Source organism: Amblyraja radiata, chromosome 20, assembly GCF_010909765.2.
Source record: "Amblyraja radiata isolate CabotCenter1 chromosome 20, sAmbRad1.1.pri, whole genome shotgun sequence".
Lineage (NCBI taxonomy): Eukaryota > Metazoa > Chordata > Chondrichthyes > Rajiformes > Rajidae > Amblyraja > Amblyraja radiata.
Window position 1 is genome coordinate 27,657,247 of NC_045975.1, and position 23,580 is coordinate 27,680,826.

Below are 23,580 nucleotides of genomic sequence, written 5' to 3' on the forward strand. Positions count from 1 at the left end.
TCTCTAAGTGCTGCAATGACATTCTTCCTGATTACTAACGCAATTGTCCTTCTCGCAGTCAAGTCTCCAGAATGGCCACAACATCACAGTTCTATTCACTGATACATGCTCTAAGTTCATCTGCTTTACCCACTATACTCCTTGTGTTGAAGTAAACACCCGCTTATTAGTCTCACATGTCTTAAAGACTTACTTGTCATAACCTCTGTCTTCCATCAGTCCCTCCACTTGCTGAACTGCTGCTCTGGTTCCTACCCCTTTGCCACTCCAGTTTAAATGCTCCCAGGTCGTACAAGGAAACTTCATATTATCTTACTCCCTTTTGCTCTCCCTCTTGCTCTGCCTCTCCCTCTTGCTCTGTGTCTCTCACTTTTGTTTTCCCCCTCCCTATTGTTCCCTTTTTGCATGTGCACTCTCTCCCTCCTTCTTGTACACTCACAATTTTGTACACACATACACTCTCCTCCGCATCTTGCCTCCAACACCAACTCTCTCTCAATTTCTGTTTGACTATCTCAAACAGTTGGGAGAAGTAAGCTGTGAAGTTCGGAAGTGTGAGCCTCCTTCCTGTGAACATCCACATCCCGTCCCAGGTGACTGCTGCCCAACATGCTCAGGTAAGATCAAGCAACCTCTATTCACATCCGAGGAGCCAGTAGCAGTGAACTCTGAGCAGCACCTATGTGTTGTTCTTCTGTCAGAGTACACACTAAAGATACATAGTGTTGGAAATAATTTGCAGATCAGGCAAAAATTGGGAAGAGAGGGTTAATATTTTTGTTAATGACATGATTTAAATTGTAGAGAATGGGGGAGAGGTTTGTTTTAGAGATACAGCGCGGAAACAGGCCCTTCGGCCCACCGGGTCCGCGCAGACCAGCGATCCCCGCACATTAACACTATCCTACTCACTAGGGACAATTTTTACATTTACCAAGCCAATAACCTACAAACCAGTACATCTTTGGAGTGTGGGAGGAAACTGAAGATCTCGGAGAAAACCCACTCAGGTCACGGGGAGAATGTACAAACTCCGTACAGACAGCAACTCCGTAGTCAGGATTGAACCCAGGTCTCCGACACTGCAAGTGCTATAAGGCAGCAACTCTACCGCTGCGCCACCGTGCCGCCCACGGGGGAGAGAGCAAAAAAAGGAAGGTCAGAAATAGTGTAACGGACAGGAGGTGCTTCACATGGAAATTATGTTGGTCTCTGAATGGCGGAAAGGAAGGATGCAAAAAGGAGGCATTGCACCACCTGAAGCTGTACAGAAAGATGTCATGAAACAGAGCGTGGGTATTGGTAGACATGGAAGAGTGAACCAGAGTGTCCCAAAAAGAACTGTGGAAAGGGCAGAGGACGATGTATCTCATGATGGTGGTATCATGATCAAAGTGGAAGAAATTCTGAGCGATGAGTAGTGAAAACAGAAGTTCAGGAAATAAGATTGTCAGGAAATAAGATTTGATAGTCTTCTCAGCAAAGGTGGATGGGGAACCATGTTCAAAAGACAGGAAGGCACCTTGGAAGCACGGGCAGGGAATCTGGTGTCATCAGACAGAACATACATGGAAAAATTGGAAGAGCGTTATCGAACCCTTGTTAGGACCAGGTGGGAGGACTTGTAGATTCAAGTTAGTGTGATGTAAATGGGAATGTTGTTGGCTATTTTGGAATTTTCTTTCGCTGACAACTTTACACAAACTTTCATCCTCGCCCTTTGCTGATCTTAATGCCAGCTCAATTCACGTGTGGGGCATGTTGCTAAAATGATAAGAGCTATATAAATACAATTTCCTGTGATTATGTTGCTTTGAAATGGCTGGATATTTTTGAACTGGTGTGTTACTGTATTTTAATATGTTTCAATTGCTATGTATCTGTTGTTTGAGAATTTTATAATGTACCATGTGTTTTTATTTTGTGGCATGTACTTTATTTTATACATGTTTACACTTTTTTCCATAGTCTGTCTGTATGATGGTCAGATTCTAGAAGACGGGACTTATTACATCTCTGCCGCAGACCCTTGTGTCGTCTGTCTTTGTACGGTGGGTAAATTGGTGAAGGAGATATCAACAGTGTTACTCTTCTGCAAGGGCAGAAAAATTAAGATGTTGGTTTAAAATTTAGATGTTTTGAAGTACAGGTGCACAACCTTTTATCCGAAAGCCTTGGGACCGGACACTTTTCGTAATTCAGTATTTGTCGGTCTTCGGAATGGAAATTTTTTAGCGTAGATTTTAATGGCTGGCTCAGTGGTAGAGTGCTCGGCTCATATCCGCAAGGTCGCGAGTTTGCGCCTTGATCCTGGCGTTTACTCGATCGCGAGTTTGTGTCTTCAATGTCGTTTTTTCTTGCAGAATAAATGTTTGTATGAAATGCAGTGTAGGAGAGGTGTACTGACTGTGTGGGCAGAACTTTGGAAGTGATTGCCCACCAGTCTAAAAAGCCGCTGTGTCGCCCTGTCCCTGGGATAGCAGGGGGCGATCAAACAGCACAATACCCCTCTCCCCCTCCAACTCCAGAGGAATCCGCTCCCCGATGGGCCGTTACGGCGACAAGTGGCAGTTTGCCCACAGCCCGAGCTGCGCCCCCTCATCTGCCACCCCAAGAACAAGACGTACCTTGCACACCATCAGCTTCTGCCCCTACGTGTTCCTCTGGAGTTGGAGCGGGGCTGGGCTGGAGTTGCTGCTGGCTGTGGGTCTCTGGGATCTCCGTGCTTGCAGTGGGCCTGGGGGTCGGTGGGCGGAGGTGGGAGCTGTGGAGCTGTGGACCTACGGACCTACCTCCGTGGAGCTAGCCAGCTTCGGAGCGTGGAGAGCTGCGGGGGCGAGCTGCTGCGACCCGACTCCGGTGGATGGTGACACCGGGAGCTCGCGGGTCCCCGGTGGGAGACCGCTTTGCGGGGCACCGGCAGCGGCGACTTCTCCCGCCCGAATTACGGGGTTGAGAATGACCTGGAGGGGGGCCTTACAACGCCCGGCGCGGCTGTAAATTGCCGCGGACTTGCTAGCGCCCGCCGGGGGCTCCAACATCAAGACCCGGGGCAGGGCCCTTCATCGCCCGGCGTGGCTTTGAGTGGCCGCGGACTTGCTAGCGCCCGCCGGGGGCTTTGACCTCGACTTCGGGAGAGGAATGGAGAGCAGGGGAGAGACAAGTCTTTGCCTTCCATCACAGTGAGGAGGAGACTCACTGTGATGGATGTTTATGTGAATTGCCCCCTCACTCTGCAACTGCAAACAACCCCACTCTCCTGCAAGGGCGGTACAGTTCCCGGAGGATGGCAGGTGGCCGGAGACGTCAGGACCAACAGGAACCCGCTCCCCGATGGGCCCCTACGACGCTCTGAGCTGCGCCCCGTCATCCGCTACCCAGGTTCCTCTGTAGTTGTAGTGGGGCTGGGCTGGGTTGCTGTTGGCTGTGGGTCTCTGGGTTCTCTGTGCTTGCGGTGGGCCTGGTGGTCGGTGTCCAATTGGTCCTGACGTCTCCGGTGACTGGCAAGGTCCTGCTGCAAACGCCGACGTGAAGACAGTGCAAAGCCCCCGCGCCGGTGCAATGGGCGGGGAGCTGGAGAGGGGAAGGAAGGGGTCACACACATGGCCGGGAAGCAGAGGGGCGTAGGTGGGGTGAAACTGAAGGGAGCGACAAACTGCACTGTGTATCGTGAGTCTACCGTGGGAACTTTTTAACTCAGCGGGCAGGCAGCAGCATATTGTCAATTATTAACCCTCCCGCGCAATATACCCTCACCTTCTCTTTTATGAATGGGGATTTAGTTCCCCTTTCTTCGAGGACCGACCGGAGGTTCCGCTGTCACCTCTGCGGGCCGCCCTCGGTGAACGTTTTCAAGGACCTTTCTTCAAGGACCGAAAAAATGGCCGCTATTCGGAGGTTTTCGTTATTTGGATCTTCGGATAAAAGGTTGTGCACCTGTACTGCTAAACATTAGAAAGAACACTTTCTAAACTCTCAAACTCCCAGGAAAAGCAGTCAGCCGAAGAAATGTAAAAATGTGAACTGTTACATTTTGCTGTGAATGAGAAGAGTGATGTAAACTGGAGGGCAGCATTCTCAGATGAATGAAGGAACAAAGGGCAAATTAGAAACACAGCTTCAAAAAAATCACATGGCTCCTGAGTTTTATCATGAGGTATAGAATACAAAATAAGTTCTGATGAATCTTTATAAAACATTGGTTGAGCTACAATTGAGGTATGGTTATGGAGCCACACCATTGAAGAGATGCGAGAGGCTGCAGATAAGATGTACTGTAATATTTTCAGTGATGGAGGACTTCAGTTATGCAGGTAGCTAATATGTTTTTCTTGCAACAAAACTGATTGTGAGGAAACCTGATGGAAAATTAAAAAATCAGGAAGGTTGTATGGGGTTGGAAAAAACACACGGACCGACTGCTAATGGCCTACATCTGCACCAGTCTTCTGGACAACCTAGACCCCTTGCAATATGCATACAGGAAAAATAGGTCTATGAAGGATATCTTCTCTCTCACACTATATTAAGCTCTGGATCACCTTGATAATAAGTTAGGATGATATTCATTGACAGCAACTTAGCCTTCAACACCATAATACTGAATAAGCTCAAACCTTTGGAACTGGGCCTTGCAGCCTCTAGCTTCTGAACTTACTGGACATCAGTTTGGATTGATCATAACATTTCCTCCACCTTGGCCTCCAACGTTGGTGCCCCTCAGGGTTGCGTGCCCATTCCCTTGCTCTATACCCTGTTCCCCCATGACTGTGAGGCCAAGCACAATGCCAACTTGATTTTTAGGTTCACTGAATGTCTCACTATTTGTTGGATCAACGCCAATGATGAGTGAGATAAGGTACAGGGATATGATTGAGAACCTTGCGTCATGTTGGCAATGTCAGCAACACAAAGAGTAAGTTGTTGATCTTTCAAAGCAAGAGGGTAAACACAACCCCCTCACTGAATTAAAATAAACAGGAAACCTGATGCATGTCAATTTTATAAAAATATTTCTCTAAAATGCATACTTGTCACAAAATATTCACACAATGGAACAATTAAGGAAAACATTATAATTCACATCTGTGGAGAATGCAGATAAGGCCAACAATTGTTGTCCTCCTGTAACCCCCTCTCCCCTGTATCCTACTTGGCTTCCTAGCCAAGAATATAAAGCAGGATAGTAAAAGCTTCTTTAGGTATGTGAAGAGGGAAAAATTAGTTAAGACCAAAGTTGGACCCTTGAAGACCGAAAAACTGAATTTATTATGGGGAACAAGGAAATGGCAGATGAGTTGAACAGGTACTTTGGATCTGTCTTCACTAAGGAGGACACAAACAATCTTCCTGAGTGGCCAGAGGATCTGGGGTGACAGAGGAATTGAAGGAAATCCACATTAGGCAGGAAATGGTGTTGGATAGACTGATGGGACTGAAGGCTGATAAATCCCCAGGGCCTGATGGTCTGCATCCCAGGGTACTTAAGGAAGTGGCTCTGGAAATCGTGGATGCATTGGTGATAAATTTCCAATGTTCTATAATAATAATAATACATTTTATTTGTGGGCTTTCAAAAGTCTCAAGGACACCTTACAGAATTTAACAAGAGTAAAAAACATATAATCGGAGTAAAATAAAAAATAAAGACATCACCAATACACAAATTAAAGACAGAATTCGATCCAAAGACAAAAAAAATCAAAAACACAATGTGAAGAGAGAGCAGCGGCAGCTAAACCGCGCCAGCGTACACTCTCCCTTCCGACAGCCATCTTGGACACAAACTAAAATAATCACTTACACACAAAAATCATCCCCCCACAATGGTTACCACTGTGGGGGAAGGCACAATGTCCAGTCCCCATCCCCAGTTCTCCCAAAGTCAGGCCTATTGATGCCTCAGCTATTGCCTCTACGGAGGCCCGATGTTCCTGGCCGTTCTCGCCGAGTGCTGTTGCCCTGGCGTCGGGAGAGTCCTCTCAGCGGCTGGGCCACCTGGAACGGCCGCTTCTTACCGGGGACCGCGGCTTCCGAAGCCGACAAGGCCGCGCCGGTTTGGAGCTCCCAGGCTCCCGATATTGAAGTCGGCGCCGCCCGTTCCGCTCCGCAGACCCGCAGCCCGGAGGTGTTGAACTCGGCGGTCACAGCTCACCGGAGCTCCAGCGCGTCGATTCAGCGCGGCGACCCAGGCAAGGCATCGCCCGCTCCGCTCCACGATAGCGCTCCAGCGTTGTGCCGCCACCGAAGCCGAGGTGCTGGGCGGCCCCCGCCAGGAAACGGTGCTCCACGCCCGTTGGTAAGCCACGAGGACGGGTCGACGGGGCAGCCCGGAGAAAAAGCTGCCTCACCGACCTAGTAGGGACCTAGAAATATAGTTACCCCTTTCCCCCCACATTAAAAAGTCTATTTCTCCCACAAACAAAACACAGGACTCACTAGAACTACAAAAAAAAAGTGAATTAAACGGACGGCTGCTGGTTAGCAGCCGTTCCCCAAGATGGCTCCTCTCTGATCCTCTCTATAGACTCAGGATCAGTTCCTGTGGATTGGAGGGAAGCTAATGTTATCCCACTTTTTAAGAAAGGCGGGAGAGAGAAAACGGGGAATTATAGACCAGTTAGCCTGACATCGGTGGTGGGGAAGATGCTGGAGTCAATTATAAAAGATGAGATAGCCGCACATTTGGATAGCAGTAACAGGATTGGTCCAAATCAGCATGGATTTACGAAGGGGAAATCATGCTTGACTAATCTTCTGGAATTTTTTGAAGATGTAACTAGGAAAATGGACAAGGGAGAGCCAGTGGATGTAGTGTACCTGGACTTTCAGAAAGCATTTGATAAGGTCCCACATAGGAGATTAGTGGGCAAAATTAGGGCACATGGTATTGGGGGTAGAGCGCTGATATGGATAAAGAAGTGGTTGGCAGACAGGAAACAAAAAGTAGGGATTAACGGGTCCCTTTCAGAATGGCAGGCAGTGACTAGTGGGGTACCGCAAGGCTTGGTACTGGGACCGCAGCTATTTACAATATACATCAATGATTTGGATGAAGGGATTCAAAGTAACATTAGCAAATTTGCAGATGACACAAAGCTGGGTGGCAGTGTGAACTGTGAGGAGGATGCTATGAGAATGCAGGGTGACTTGGACAGGTTGGGGGAGTGGGCAGATGCATGGCAGATGAAGTTTAATGCGGATGAATGTGAGGTTATCCACTTTGGTAGCAAAAACAGGAAGGCAGATTACTATCTAAATGGCGTCAAGTTGGGAAAAGGGGAAGTACAACGGGATCTGGTGGGTCCTTGTACATCAGTCTATGAAAGTAAGCCTGCAGGTACAGCAGGCAGTGAAGAAAGCAAATGGCATGTTGGCCTTTATAACAAGAGGAATCGAATATAGGAGCAAAGAGGTCCTTCTGCAGTTGTACAGAGCTCTAGTGAGACCACACCTGGAGTATTGTGTGCAGTTTTGGTCCCCTAATTTGAGGAAGGACATTCTTGCTATTGAGGGAGTGCAGCGTAGGTTTACAAGGTTAATTACCGGGATGGCGGGACTGTCATATGCTGAGAGAATGGAGCGGCTGGGCTTGTACACTCAGGAGTTTAGAAGGATGAGAGGGCATCGCATTGAAACATATATGATTGTTAAGGGCTTGGACGCGCTAGAGGCAGGAAACATGTTCCCGGTGTTGGGGGAGTCCAGAACCAGGGTCCACAGTTTAAGAATAAGGAATAAGGATTTAGAACGGAGATAAGGAAACACTTTTTCTCACAGAGAGTAATGAGTTTGTGGAATTCTCTGCCTCAGAGGGCTGTGGATGCAGGTTCTCTGGATGCTTTCAAGAGAGAGCTAGATAGGACTCTTAAAAATAGAGGATATGGGGAGAAGGCAGGAACGGGTTACTGATTGGGGATGATCAGCCGTGATCACATTGAATGGCGGTGCTGACTTGATTGTCTATTGCACATATTGTCTATTGTCTTTGCTATTTGAGAATGCAGTCAGATCCTCCCATTTACATTAACCTGAAGCAAGTTAGAGGGGGTCAGAATTGTGAGGTTATTTTCTTTAAAGTATATGCGAAAAACAAAGTGAAATTTATCACTGTCTGGCATGGTCATTATTGATGCTAGTGGTTTTTAAATGTATATATATTTAATTGATTATTTGAAATTCCACTTCCCAGCTAATATGATGGAATTGAAAATCAGCGGGAAAATTGATGGAACACAGTCCACCGTAGAGTATAAATAACCCTTCTGGATCCTCTAAATCACTATACACCACCTTGTGCACTGTAATGGCAATAGTTCCTATGGATGCTCACCCAGCAACTTAATTGCAATGCTACTGTGCACAACGTGATGCCCTTCTCTGTAGCTACGGAAGCAGAGATGCTGTCACAAAACTGGAGATGAAAAGATTTTGCATCTCACATGGTTCAGAAATTTGTCCGTTAGTTACTTTAATTATTGTTTCTACATCTGTTGTTGGAGTGCTCAATTGTTATAAGATGACTGTAATAACCTTCCTTTCTCACCTCAGATAGGCAATGTGGAGTGTGACTGGAAAGGTGACGGCTGCACTGAGCTGGAGTGTGAACAGCCTCTGCATCATGTTCCTGGCACATGCTGCCCCATATGTTCTGCTTGTAAGTACCATAATCATTAGTAATGCATGCAAATTGTCTATGAAAATCACTATCTTCTCTCATGGTATTTAGTAATTGGAAATGTGGGAACTGAAACAGGTCAGGTTGCCCGAGACAATAATCTGTTTACATTCGTCTGCCTTATTAATTCTTGGGCTTTGGATGTTTTTTTGCCCAACAGGGGCATCTGAGATTCTCAGTGGAATCAGACATCAACATTCTGAAAATCAAGATTGTTGAATTAAGAGGTATAGATTGATGATGATGTATCAGTGAAATATAGATCTAATGAATTGCAGATGCTGGAATCTTGTGCAAAATACAATGTGCTGGAGGAAATCACCGGATCAGGATCCGATGAGTTCCTCCAGCACCATACATCAGTGAAGTGCAGCTGGAAATTTGTTTTACATGGGTAATGAACATTTTCAGAGCCCTTCTAGTTGGATTATTCTACACATGCAGGAGAATCTCTGGGGAAATTGCTAGCCCAAGTTTAAATTGCATTATATTTTATTTTTCTTTGGGTGGTACAGACAAATACTTAACTCATTCAAGAGCCTGTTAGATAGTGTGGCAGTGGAAATCGTTGGGTAAAATCAAGTGTATTGATATTCCTGACCTATTATTATGAACAAAATGTTACTTCTATTTTTCCAGTGTCTATGCCTTCAACTTCTGCTAAGACATCAGGACTACATCCTCCAATCACAGACAATACTCTCCCTGAAATACCAGTACCAACACAATCCTATCAAAGCCCTCAGCAAGCAACAGCTCAACTACCCACCTCTGATGCAGAAGTTGCATTGACATCCTTGGCTCCTTTAAGCAGCGCAACAAGCAAAAAGTACAATCTGAACCAAATTATACCCTGGAGCATCAAGAGGAAGCAAGCACGGGAATTAAATACTTCTTCAGAGAGTCAAGGCATTGCCACAATAAAACAACCAATGACAATGGAAATGAACAATCATTCAGATGGCATCTCTTGGGAGAATTCCAAGTCACGAGTTGTGCTTACCCCGGCAGCAACAACTGAAACCACTTTGTCAGAGTCTGCAGAAATCAAAGATGAGATTGTCCAGGAAGACTTAAGTAAGTACATGAGTAGTACACAAAAGCAAAGGTTTCATGAAAAGCAATTGATAGGCATTGAGGACCTGAGCAACTTTACACAAGTGCAGGAGACAGAATGGAGAAGGAGATGTCGCAGAGCTGTTATATCTTTTACTGCCATTTCCTTGAAGATGCCAGGAAATACAATGGAAATACTGTACATCCCAATGTGGTACTGTGTGTTAAAGCAACTCTGCACAAAGCATATAAGAGGCCCTAAACTTCCTGGGGCACATTATTTCAACAAGTGGTTTGGGAGAAATTTGCCCTTGAGTTGTGGAAGGGTCATAGGATGAGAGCTATGCTCCTCCAGCAGCCTGTATAAGTTTGGGTTGTTATACACTGTACTTAGAGGAAATAGCCTCTAACATGCCCAACATGCACTAACATGCATGTTTTCCTCTCACATGCCCAACAACAAATAGAGCAGCACAGTGGCTTAGCAGTAAAGCTGATGTCTTACAGCAGCAGAGACCCTGGTGCCATCTATATGAAGTTTGTACATTCTCCTTGTAATGACGTGGGTTTTCTCTGGGTGCTCCAGTTTCCTCCCATACTCCAATAATGTACAGGTTTGTAGGTTTAATTAGCTTTGGTAAAATTGTAATTTGTCCCTTGTGTGTAGGATAGTGCTGGTGATCGCTGGTCAGTGCGGACTCGGTGGGCCAAAGGTCCCGTTTCTGCATTGTATCTCTAGAGTCTAAACAAATCAGAAGCACAAATCCATTGACATTATATCATACATATTTCTGATTATAGATTTGAAACAACTGATAGAAATGCATTATCGATGATTACATTTCTACACCTGGACACAGTAAATAAACTCATCTCTGTCCATTCACTTACAATGCAACACGATCCCTGCGCCAAGCATCCTTGCTCATATTATTGCAGGTGACACTACAGCAGTTTTAACAAAACACCCACAGCTGTGTCAGGGCACTGCATTGCATTTGTCAAGGAGGAGAATAAGGGTCCAGTAGTGATAAATGACTTTTTAAATGTATTACAAGCCGTTTCCTTGAATGTTCAAAAAATTTGCAAAGAGATGCATGGATTTGAGAATTAGGTCACCCTACAGACATAAAGCCGATGTCTGAATGAATCTGTTCTCTAGAGGTACAAGACCTCTCTGAAATTGTAATATTTCTATTCTGCAGAAAGTAGTACTTTAAGATTTGCTGGATCTATTTTTTAGTTTCTTGTTTTTTAGGTTGTCTGGATGAAGATGGAGTGGTGTTCAGCCATGGGCAGAATGTTCCCAGAGAAGATCCCTGTACAATATGCCAGTGTTTGGTTAGTAATATGGATTTTCTAAATTTAAAGAGTAACTTAGTGTGCTCTGTGTTTGGACTGAAGGGAATGATTTATCTTATACAACAATGATAAATCAGTTGTGAATCATTTCATTGTAACCCACATTGACTGATACAATATGCTACTCTTTTATATTTGGCACAGTGGTGCAGCCATAGAGTCAGTGCCTCTCAGCACCAGAGACTTGGTTTCAATCCTGACCTCGTGTGCTCTATTTATGAAGTTTGTATGTTCTTGTGAATGTGTGGTTTCCTCCGGATGGGTCGGTTTTCTCTGACATCCAAAAGATCTGTGCAATGTGGGTTAATTGGAACTGTAAATTGTTCCTAGTGTGTGAATGAGTGGTAGAATCTGGGGGGAGTTGATGATTGTGGGGTGAAATTAACATGAAATTAATGTAAGTGTAATGTACACTAATTAGTGTAAATGGATGGTTGACGGTCGGCATGGGCTCATTGGGCCGAAGGACCTGTTTTCATCCATGCTGTATCTCTCTGATTGTAACACTATGAAAATAATCTTTATTTTCTCAGTGTGCTTAATTTTTCCATGTTTTGATCTTGACCAACGGGGATGTAGACAATAATGTAGCCTGCTATGGTTTTGTCAATATGAGTCTGGCATGTTAGTTACTGAAAAATGTTGACAATAAACTTCAAAAAAACTGAAACCTTGAGTAAATAATATACAACTGAAAGTTGGATCCTGAATAAAGAAACATTTAAAGGCCTGTCCCACTTTCACGACCTAATTCACGACCTCTGTCGAGTTAGCCCTTGAATCATACTCGCAGCATGGTCATCACGAGGTCGTAAGTAGGTCGTTGCAGGCCGTGATGCTAGTCGTAGGTAATCGTGGCATCAAGTAGGTCGGGGCGTTTTCCTAGCATGATGAATGGAATAAATGCGTGGCTGAGGGGCTGGTGCAGTGGGTATGGATTCAAGTTTCTGGATCATTGGGACCTCTTTTGGGGAAGGTGCGACCTGTACAGAAAGGACGGGTTGCACTTGAACGCGAGGGGGAGATTTGGCAGGGAGATTTGCCAAAGGCTACTGGCGGGGAGATTTGCAAAGGCTACTGGGGAGACTTTAAACTAGAATGGTTGGGGGGAGGGACTCAAATAGGGAAAGCTAGCAGTCAGTGTGTGAGGCAGGAGGCAGAGAAGGGTAGCACTCTGACCCAAAATGTAGGGGAGAAAGAAGAAAAAGACAATAAACAGAGAATAAGAGGGGGTGGGTTTCTTAAATGTGTATATTTTAATGCTAGGAGCATTGTAAGAAAGGTGGATGAACTTAGAGCCTGGATTGACACCTGGAAGTATGATGTTGTGGCGATCAGTGAAACATGGTTGCAGGAGGGCTGTGATTGGAAACTAAATATTCCAGGATTTCGTTGCTTCGGGTGTGATAGAATTGGAGGGGCAAGAGGTGGAGGTGTTGCATTGCTTGTCAGGGAAGATATTACAGCAGTGCTTTGGCAGGATAGATTAGAGGGCTCGTCTAGGGAGGCTATTTGGGTGGAACTGAGAAATGGGAAAGTGGTAGCAACACTTATAGGGGTGTATTATAGACCGCCAAATGGGGAGCAAGAATTGGAAGAGCAAATATGTAAGGAGATCGCACACATTAGTAGTAAGCACAAGGTAGTGATTGTGGGAGATTTCAATTTTCCACACATAGACTGGGAAACACATTCTGTAAATGGGCTGGATGGTTTGGAGTTTGTAAAATGTGTGCAGGATAGTTTTTTGCAGCAATACATAGAGGTACCTACTACAGAAGGGGCGGTGCTGGACCTCCTGTTAGGAAATGAGACAGGTCAGGTGGCAGAGGTATGCGTTGGGGAACAGTTCGGGTCCAGTGATCACAATACCATTAGTTTCAATATAATTATGGAGAGGGTCAGAACTGGACCTAGGGTTGAGATTTTTGATTGGAGAAAGGCTAACTTTGAGGAGATGCGAAAGGATTTAAAAGGAATGAATTGTGACATTTTGTTTTATGGGAAAGATGTGGAAGAGAAATGGAGGACATTTAAAGGTGGCATTTTAAGAGTACAGAATCTTTATGTCCCTGTTCGGTTGAAAGGAAATAGTAAAAATTGGAAAGAGCCATGGTTTTCAAGGGAAATTGGACACTTGGTTTGGAAAAAGAGAGATATCTACAATAATTATAGGCAGCATGGAGTAAATGAGGTGCTTGAGGAGTATAAAGAATGTAAAAAGATATGTCAGGGAAGATATTACAGCAGTGCTTTGGCAGGATAGATTAGAGGGCTCGTCTAGGGAGGCTATTTGGGTGGAACTGAGAAATGGGAAAGTGGTAGCAACACTTATAGGGGTGTATTATAGACCGCCAAATGGGGAGCAAGAATTGGAAGAGCAAATATGTAAGGAGATCGCACACATTAGTAGTAAGCACAAGGTAGTGATTGTGGGAGATTTCAATTTCCCACACATAGACTGGGAAACACATTCTGTAAATGGGCTGGATGGTTTGGAGTTTGTAAAATGTGTGCAGGATAGTTTTTTGCAGCAATACATAGAGGTACCTACTAGAGAAGGGGCGGTGCTGGACCTCCTGTTAGGAAATGAGACAGGTCAGGTGGCAGAGGTATGCGTTGGGGAACAGTTCGGGTCCAGTGATCACAATACCATTAGTTTCAATATAATTATGGAGAGGGTCAGAACTGGACCTAGGGTTGAGATTTTTGATTGGAGAAAGGCTAACTTTGAGGAGATGCGAAAGGATTTAAAAGGAATGAATTGGGACATTTTGTTTTATGGGAAAGATGTGGAAGAGAAATGGAGGACATTTAAAGGTGACATTTTAAGAGTACAGAATCTTTATGTCCCTGTTCAGTTGAAAGGAAATAGTAAAAATTGGAAAGAGCCATGGTTTTCAAGGGAAATTGGACACTTGGTTTGGAAAAAGAGAGATATCTACAATAATTATAGGCAGCATGGAGTAAATGAGGTGCTTGAGGAGTATAAAGAATGTAAAAAGAATCAAGAAAGAAATTAGAAAAGCTAAAAGAAGATATGAGGTTGCTTTGGCAAGTGTGAAAGTAAATCCAAAGGGTTTCTACAGCTATATTAATAGCAAAAGGATAACGAGGGATAAAATTGGTCCATTAGAGAGTCAGAGTGGACAGCTATCTGCAGAGACAAAAGAGATGGGGGAGATATTGAACAATTTCTTTTCTTCGGTATTCACCAAGGAGAAGGATATTGAATTATGTGAGGTAAGGGAAACAAGTAGTGTAGCTATGGAAACTATGAGATTCAAAGAAGAGGAAGTACTGACACTTTTGAAAAATATAAAAGTGGATAAGTCTCCAGGTCCGGACAGGATATTCCTTAGGACATTGAGGGAAGTTAGTGTAGAAATAGCAGGGGCTATGACAGAAATATTTCAAATGTCATTAGAAACGGGAATAGTGCCGGAGGATTGGCATACTGCGCATGTTGTTCCATTATTTTAAAAGGGTTCTAAGAGTAAACCTAGCAATTATAGACCTGTTAGTTTGACGTCAGTGGTGGGCAAATTAATGGAAAGGATACTTAGAGATAATATATATAAGCATCTGGATAAACAGGATCTGATTAGGAACAATCAACATGGATTTGTGCCTGGAAGGTCATGTTTGACTAATCTTCTTGAATTATTTGAAGAGGTTACTTGGGAAATTGATGAGGGTAAAGCAGTGGATGTTGTATATATGGACTTCAATAAGGCCTTTGACAAGGGTCCTCATGGAAGGTTGGTTAAGAAGGTTCAATTGTTGGGTATTAATGGTGGAGTAGCAAGATGGATTCAACAGTGGCTGAATGGGAGATGCCAGAGAGTAATGGTGGATGGCTGTTTGTCAGGTTGGAGGGCAGTGACTAGTGGGGTGCCACAGGGATCTGTGTTGGGTCCACTGGTGTTTGTCATGTACATCAATGATCTGGATGATGGTGTGGTAAATTGGATTAGTAAGTGTTGTGAATGTTGTGGTGTTGTGGATAATGAAGTAGATTTTCAAAGTCTACAGAGAGATTTATGCCAGTTGGAAGAGTGGGCTGAAAGATGGCAGATGGAGTTTAATGCTGATAAGTGTGAGGTGCTACATCTTGGCAGGACAAATCAAAATAGGATGTACATGGTAAATGGTAGGGAATTGAGGAATGCAGTTGAACAGAGGGATCTAGGAATAACTGTGCACAGTTCCCTGAAGGTGGAATATCATGTAGATAGGGTGGTAAAGAAAGCTTTTGGTGTGCTGGCCTTTATAAATCAGAGCATTGAGTATAGAAGTTGGGATGTAATGTTAAAATTGTACAAGGCATTGGTGAGGCCAGTTCTGGAGTATGGTGTACAATTTTGGTCGCCTAATTATAGGAAGGATGTCAACAAAATAGAGCGAGTACAGAGGAGATTTACTAGAATGTTGCCTGGGTTTCAGCAACTAAGTTACAGAGAAAGGTTGAACAAGTTAGGTCTTTATTCTTTGGAGCGCAGAAGGTTAAGTGGGGGGACTTGATAGAGGTCTGTAAAATGATGAGAGGGATAGACAGAGTTGACGTGGATAAGCTTTTCCCACTGAGAGTAGGGAAGATTCAAACAAGAAGACATGACTTCAGAATTAAGGGACAGAAGTTTAGGGGTAACAGGAGGGGGAACTTCTTTACTCAGAGTGGTAGCTGTGTGGAATGAGCTTCCAGTGAAGGTGGTGGAGGCAGGTTCGATTTTATCATTTAAAAATAAATTGGATAGTTATATGGACGGGAAAGGAATGGAGGGTTATGGTCTGAGTGCAGGTAGATGGGACTAGGAGAGAATACGTGTTCGGCACGGACTAGAAGGGCCGAGATGGCCTGTTTCCGTGCTGTAATTGTTATATGGTTATATGGTTATATGAAAAATGTCCACGAGTGAAAAAGGTCGTGAATTAGGTCATGAAAGTGGGACAGGCCCTTTACTTGGGCAATGATTCAAGCAACTGAATAAATTATTTCTTATTACATTATGTTCTGGTATATTTTACAAGCATTTGGGGAATTTTTTTCCCTCTCATAGTCTGGATAAGACTGATTGTTGTTTGAACTATTAACACACATAATTTTCAAATATGTGACAATCTCTGTGACTCTGTGATAGTCGCTAATGGCCTCTGCTTGTCATTTGTGTTATATGAGGGAAGCTGAGGTTGTCCCAGGTATCACAGCAACAGATCGGCTGGTCACTGTATGAATCAAGTGAAAAGGGGTGAGAGGGCAGTATGGTGGCACAGCAGTAGAGTTACTGCCTAACAGCGCCAGAGACCCGGGCTTGATCCTGACTACAGGTGCTGTCCATACGGAGTTTGTACGTTCTCCCTGTGAACTGCGTGGGTTTTCTCCAGGTGGTTCCGGTTTCCTCCCCCATTCCAAAGACGTACTGGTTTGTAGGCGAATTGGGTTGATAAAATTGTAAATTGTTGCTAGTATGTGTCGGATAGTGTTCGTGTGCAGGGATCGCTGGTCTACATGGACTCAGTGAGCCGAAGGACCTGTTTCTGCACTATATCTCTACACTAAACTAAAAAAAGTGGGTTGAGAATTGTTGAACTAGTTGAATCGGCAAAGATAAGATCCGTGGAAATGCAGCAAATTCTTAACTGTGCAACAATGATGAATCCTATCCAGAACAGGGCACGCACAGAATATATTGCAGGCCAGCAGAGGATACAGGATGGAGAGTTCAAAGCCAATGACAAACAGTGGTACTTAATGAAAGTTACAGAGAAGAAATAATAGTGCAAAGGCTTTATCAATGTGTATCCAGCATGACCCTAGCGTTTTTAAAAATATGGAATCGCTTCCTTGGCACTAAAGTCAATTCCTTTGGGGAACACATTTCTCAATAAACATCAGGAATGCAGGGCATACTAACAATGTGACCTTACAAGAATGTCCCAAATATTTTAGGAACTATGATGCAAGTTGAATGTTGAAGGGAGAGGCATAACCAAACTTTGGGTCAGTAAAGGCTTTGGAAGAGAAGATTGACATGGTTAGAGATTTAAGAAAGGTGCTCCAGAGTTAGCAGTGGAGACAATTGGAGGCACTTGGTAACATCAAGGGACATGGGAACATGTCAGGGCATTCACGGTGGCGCAGCGGTAGATTTCCTCCCAAAGATGTACAGGTTTGTAGGTTAACTGGCTTGGTAAATGTAAATGGACCTGGTGGGCCGAAGGGCCTGTTTCCGCGCTGTATCTCTAAACTAAAAACTAAAAAACATGTCAGAGGAGACTTTTGAGGGCAGTGACATTGTACTGTAGGTGGGGGGGAAATGCGTGGAAGGAATTTAAGCACGCATGTTTAACATTTGGGAAATCAGTGTAGTTCACCAAAGAAGATTCTGTGGGATAGTTTAAAGAGCAGTAGTATGTGGAAGGTTTAGACTGAAAGACTCAATAAAAGAAAATTGAACATGTGAATCTGGAGCTAAGGGAGTGCAAATTCAGAGATTCAGATTCAGATTAGATTATTGTCATGTACACCTGGGTGCAATAAAACATTATTGTTTGCATTAAGCTCATGGAGTAAACAGTACACATAGTCATGATAAATATAACATTGAATGCAATGATAAATGCAAGTGGCAGATTTGTGCAAAAGTTGAAGTACAATCTGAAGTAGTGCCATATTGGAATAACGTGCAATAACGGAATAACCAAATGTGGAAGAGTTTAGACTTAACATGGCAGCATTTCCGGGAAGGGGGTGTGAAAGAGGTGATTAGTTCAGGAGTCGAATAGCAATGGGGAAGATGCCGTTCTTTAGTCTGGATGTCTGGGCTTTTAATCTCCCCCATCTTCCCCCAGAAGGTAAAAGAAAGAAAAGGGAATGGTCAGGGTGACAGACATCCCTGACAATATTTCAGGCCAAGAAGGGTTCCAACCCGATATGTCACCCATCCTTTTTCTCCAAAGATGCTGCGTGACACGCTGAGTTACTCCAGCACTTTGTGTCTATCTTCGGCAATGTTCCAGCCTTCCTGATGACATGCACCATGAAGATGGACTGGATGGAAGGAAGTGATGAGCCTGTGATGGACCAGGGTGTATTCACCAGATTATGCTGATTCAGGCAATCAAAAGCAGAACAATTGCTATACCAGGCTGAGATGCGTCCCATCAGAATACTTTCTATAGTGCATGTGTGGAGGTTTGCGCAGATAATCCTGGTGGACATGCCGAATCTTCTCAGATCTTAAAATAAATATCGTGACAAGCTTTCTTGATCATTACATCAATGTGAAAGGACCTTGTTCGGTTGTTGATGATATGGATGCCAAAGAACCTGAAGCTGTCGACCATCTCTAGAGCAGCTTCATTGATGAGGACAGGGTTGTGTTCACCCCCTAACTTCCTGAGGCCAACAACCAACTCTTTCATTTTGCTGATATTAAAGACTAGGTTTCAAAGGTTTCTGCAGCAAGTGGACTGAAGTAAGTAATAAGCCAGCTGAGAGTTAGGGACACCAAGCAGCAAAATGCCAAGGATGGTGGAAAAGGAAGAGAAAAATAACTAAGTCAATGTTAATGCTCAATGTCTGTAGAACTGGAGAGACAGCAATGGGAGATGTTACAGTCCCACCTAAAGGCAGAAAGCAGATACTGCAACATTAACTTCCCTCACATGGTGATGGAGATTGGGACAGCTGATAGACTGTTGTGTAATTTGAGTTATAAATTGAATGTGTCTGATTAAAAATGATTATTGTTTAATTTTTTTAAATAAATATTATTACAGGAAGGCACAGTTCTGTGCGAGTCACAGAAGGAACAGTGCCAAGTCTTGCTGTGCAACGTAATGCAACAGATGACTCCAGAGGGCCATTGTTGCCCCATTTGTATTGATTCACGCTGGTGTGTGCACCACAATCAAATACGTGAGGTGAGGTTTGTCTCTCAAGCTAATTCCTTCATTCAATTAGATTGATTCTGATTTGTCGATCCTGGCAAAAATGCTATAATTAGGTATGTTGCAAAACATACCTGAAGCGTCGCTGAAAATCTGTCGCTGCAGGTGTGCGCGATTTTGGCGCCGTTTAGAGGGGGGCGGGTTTAAAACGCGATTTTCCCTAGGCTGTTCAAATCGAGGATGTTCAGCCTAGTTAATTATTAACGAAAAATCGCTGGAAGATTCCGTCGCTTTAGCTATTATTACTTTTAAGGGCTTTATCTAATTGTTATAGTAGTTAAAAAATTAACCTCTAAACTCGCGACCGCCGGCAACCGGCCGGATCTCATACAGGGGACAATAGAAGGTAGGCTGTTTATTTTTACATTAAAAAGGGCTTCTTAAGATCCCTTTATACAAAGTTTAATGTTGCGAGTAGCTAATTTTGGGCCCATTATATCCCGCAGTATTTTTCTGGGCATTTGAGGGCACAAATCTACCGCAATGTGAACGTTCTAAACCAGCGCGTTCACAGGATCCCACTAGAAAGCTGATTTAAATGGACTTTAATTTACAGCAATTGAACACTAAATTCCTTCCATTTGGCCTATAAATTAATGTAAATGAGATTTAAAAATCATGTTTTATTGTGAATTATTTGTGAATATTATTTGGACACTTAGGCTATTTAAAAATGTTAATCATTTATTAAGAAATAGATAGATGTTTAGATCTAGTAATTGAAGTTTGAAATTAGCTACAATTGGGTAACTAACTAATTATATGCTTTAATTTCAGGTCATCCAAGTAAGATTATTTTATATTTGTTTCAGAATGCTTCAATCTATGAAAACTGAAAATTTCATTCAGTTCTCTTAATTTTTAAGAAGGTTATGGGCTTTTGACTGTCCACGATCACAGCTTTTTTGTTATGTCCATAGAAAATCAATAGGGAACAAGGTGCTAATTTCGGAGTATGAAAATGGCCATAACTTTTTAAATACTTGAGATATGAAAGTGAATTAGGTGTCAAATTAAACTTCTTTTTATGCTTTATCTGATGGGATAAATTGCAGACTTGATTTTTAAAATCTCAAAATTTTGTAACATTGCTACTATAATCTCCTGGGAGGTTGTGATAGAAACATAGAAACATAGAAATTAGGTGCAGGAGTAGGCCATTCGGCCCTTCGAGCCTGCACCGCCATTCAATATGATCATGGCTGATCATCCAACTCAGTATCCCGTACCTGCCTTCTCTCCATACCCTCTGATCCCCTTAGCCACAAGGGCCACATCTAACTCCCTCTTAAATATAGCCAATGAACTGGCCTCGACTACCCTCTGTGGCAGAGAGTTCCAGAGATTCACCACTCTCTGTGTGAAAAAAGTTCTTCTCATCTCGGTTTTAAAGGATTTCCCCCTTATCCTTAAGCTGTGACCCCTTGTCCTGGACTTCCCCAACATCGGGAGCAATCTTCCTGCATCTAGCCTGTCCAACCCCTTAAGAATTTTATAAGTTTCTATAAGATCCCCTCTCAATCTCCTAAATTCTAGAGAGTATAAACCAAGTCTATCCAGTCTTTCTTCATAAGACAGTCCTGACATCCCAGGAATCAGTCTGGTGAACCTTCTCTGCACTCCCTCTATGGCAATAATGTCCTTCATCAGATTTGGAGACCAAAACTGTACGCAATACTCCAGGTGTGGTCTCACCAAGACCCTGTACAACTGCAGTAGAACCTCCCTGCTCCTATACTCAAATCCTTTTGCTATGAAAGCTAACATACCATTCGCTTTCTTCACTGCCTGCTGCACCTGCATGCCTACTTTCAATGACTGGTGTACCATGACACCCAGGTCTCGCTGCATCTCCCCTTTTCCTAGTCGGCCACCATTTAGATAATAGTCTGCATTCCTGTTTTTGACACCAAAATTGATAACCTCACATTTATCCACATTATACTGCATCTGCCAAACATTTGCCCACTCACCCAGCCTATCCAAGTCACCTTGCAGTCTCCTAGCATCCTCCTCAGAGCTAACACTGCCCCCCAGCTTAGTGTCATCCACAAACTTGGAGATATTGCCTTCAATTCCCTCATCCAGATCATTAATATATATTGTAAATAGCTGGGGTCCCAGCACTGAGCCTTGCGGTACCCCACTAGTCACTGCCTGCCATTGTGAAAAGGGCCCGTTTGCTCCTACTCTTTGCTTCCTGTTTGCCAGCCAGTTCGCTATCCACATCAATACTGAACCCCCAATGCCGTGTGCTTTAAGTTTGTATACTAATCTCTTATGTGGGACCTTGTTGATTTCATCTTGATTTTATTGCCGTATGAGAGAGTGTTCTGTACTAACGTCTTTCTCTCCATTCCACCTTGGTCATCTCCCTTACCATTGGACTTGAAGGCCAACCAGAAGTTCAAGTTGCTCTCTGTCCTTTACCTGCCTGGTTGTCTCCCACCAGGGCTGAGATTACGTGACAGCCTCTAGATTTCCGCCTCTACAAGGAAACGTCTCGACAATGTATCATGGGAAATTAGCGGAAACATGCAGCAGCTCATTGTTTTGATTTGAACAAAATCTTCAAATTGAGTCAGTTCTTTTTTGCCCAGAGCCAGATGTGCACGTCCACATCAAGGCTTGAGGAACATGACTTACTCGCATTTAGAATAAGTGATCCTCTGCTCTCAAGGACAGAACAGCATTCTTGAGTATGTCAGGAGTAATTCTCATATGCACCGACCACGGAACAATGAAATTCCTACCTGCAGCTTTTTTACAGGCTGGGTAATGCAATACGTTTAGATAAATATAATAATTTTAAATATCAATAAATTAATAACCATAATATCAGTGCAGAAACTACCAAAGTCTGTGGTGTAACCAAAGACACAGTCCATACAAGTTCATAGTTTCTGAGGTTGGTGCTGTACAGTGTACAAGAGCCTGCCAATTCGTGTCAATAGTACACGTGGTACACATCAGAACAAGTAATGTTTCTCTGTGCATTTTAGGAGAATCTCACTGAAATGCAGATTCAACAAAATTAAAGACCTTCCTTATATCTTAAAATATGTTAGACATTAAAATGAACCATAAACGCTATTTATCAGTTATATATAGTGTAAAATTCTGTCAGTGTTGACTATTTTAAAGAATAATATATTGCTGAAAATACTCGTCAGGGTTAGGCAGTATGTACAGGGAGAGAAACAATTAGCATTTGCGAAAAATCTTGCATGAAAAGTGGGATAAATTGGAAATAACGCAAGTTGTAAGTTACAGCCAAAGGAGATGGTGAGGAAATAATAAATTATATAAGGTGGTGACCAGGAAAGCATTCATATGACATGAGTGGTAGTTATGCCAAATGAAAGAGGGTGGTGAAGTCTAATGTCTGTGCAAGATCAAGGAGAAAGAATTCAAAATACCACGAAAGAGACAAGTGCTGGAGATGCAAAACTAGAATGGCTTCCTAATTAAAATAATCAAATACATTGTTTAAGCCTGCAGGCTCTTAGCTGCTCGGATGAAAGATGGGGTACTTTTCCTCAGGTTTATGTGACATTTCATTGGAGCAGTACAGGACAACAAAGCAAAACCTCAGAGGAGAAGAAATTAAACATTTAATTTAATTTAATTTTGATTTGATTTAATTAAGGGCAACCCAATGGTCACCCTTGCAGATCCCAGAGACGTGTTCTACAAAGTAGCCACCCAATCAGTCTTTGACTTCCCAACTGTAGAGGAGATGACATGATGAATTGACACGACCAACTTCGTAAAAGTGCCATAAGCTGCTGTTTAGCACTGGATGGTTGGAAGGGAGGTAGCAAAATGACAGATGTAACATGGAAAGATGCGATGGGAAATGATAGAGATAGAAGAATGAGCCATAGCACTAGGAGGGGAGGGGATGATATGACGTGTTCAATGTGGAGGATGATCCATTCAATGAGGATGGTGAGGGCCAAAGGAATCTAATTCTTGTTCAGGGTGGGAAGACATATATTGAGAATAGAGATATGGGAAATGGAATAGATACCGTGGAGGAGAAGCCTAGGTAGAGGAGAAAAGCAAACACATCAGAAGCTCTGGATTGGGAGTGACGTTGTCAGAATGATGATGACGTTGTCAGAATGAGAAGCCAGGTAATATAGGTGATCCTCAAACAAAGGAGGAAGGTGGAGGTGTGTGGTCAATGAACAGTGGGTATCTGAGCTTATTACTCATCTATCATTGAGAAGTCAGGTACGGGAAGTGAGAGCACAGCAGAAATTCACAGTAAAGGTGATCAAACTTCTGAGATCTGAGAGTAGAAAACAGCACTGATTCAGTCAGCAAAAAACAAGGAAAAGGGATGAGGAAGGAGACCTGAATACAGAAGATAGACACAACTCAGTAGTAACTCAGCAGGTCAGGCAGCATCTCTGGAGAAAAAGAATGGGTGACGTTTCGAGTTGGGACCCTTCTTCAGACTCAATACAGGACTGAGACAAGGATGCAAGATATGTGCTTCTCCATCTTCATGGGCTCCAAGTTCT

General features: G+C 43.4%; 1 protein-coding gene across 1 annotated transcript in view; it reads left to right on the forward strand.

The window, feature by feature from the left end:
* LOC116984781 (kielin/chordin-like protein) overlaps nt 1–23,580 on the forward strand; it is a 242,197-nt gene that overhangs the window by 191,563 nt on the left and 27,054 nt on the right. Inside the window, exons 31-36 of the mRNA XM_033039151.1 lie at nt 524–617; nt 1,969–2,051; nt 8,551–8,656; nt 9,317–9,754; nt 10,992–11,074; nt 18,878–19,021. Coding sequence (XP_032895042.1) covers nt 524–617; nt 1,969–2,051; nt 8,551–8,656; nt 9,317–9,754; nt 10,992–11,074; nt 18,878–19,021 — 948 coding nt within the window. The remainder of the gene's footprint in view (nt 1–523; nt 618–1,968; nt 2,052–8,550; nt 8,657–9,316; nt 9,755–10,991; nt 11,075–18,877; nt 19,022–23,580) is intronic.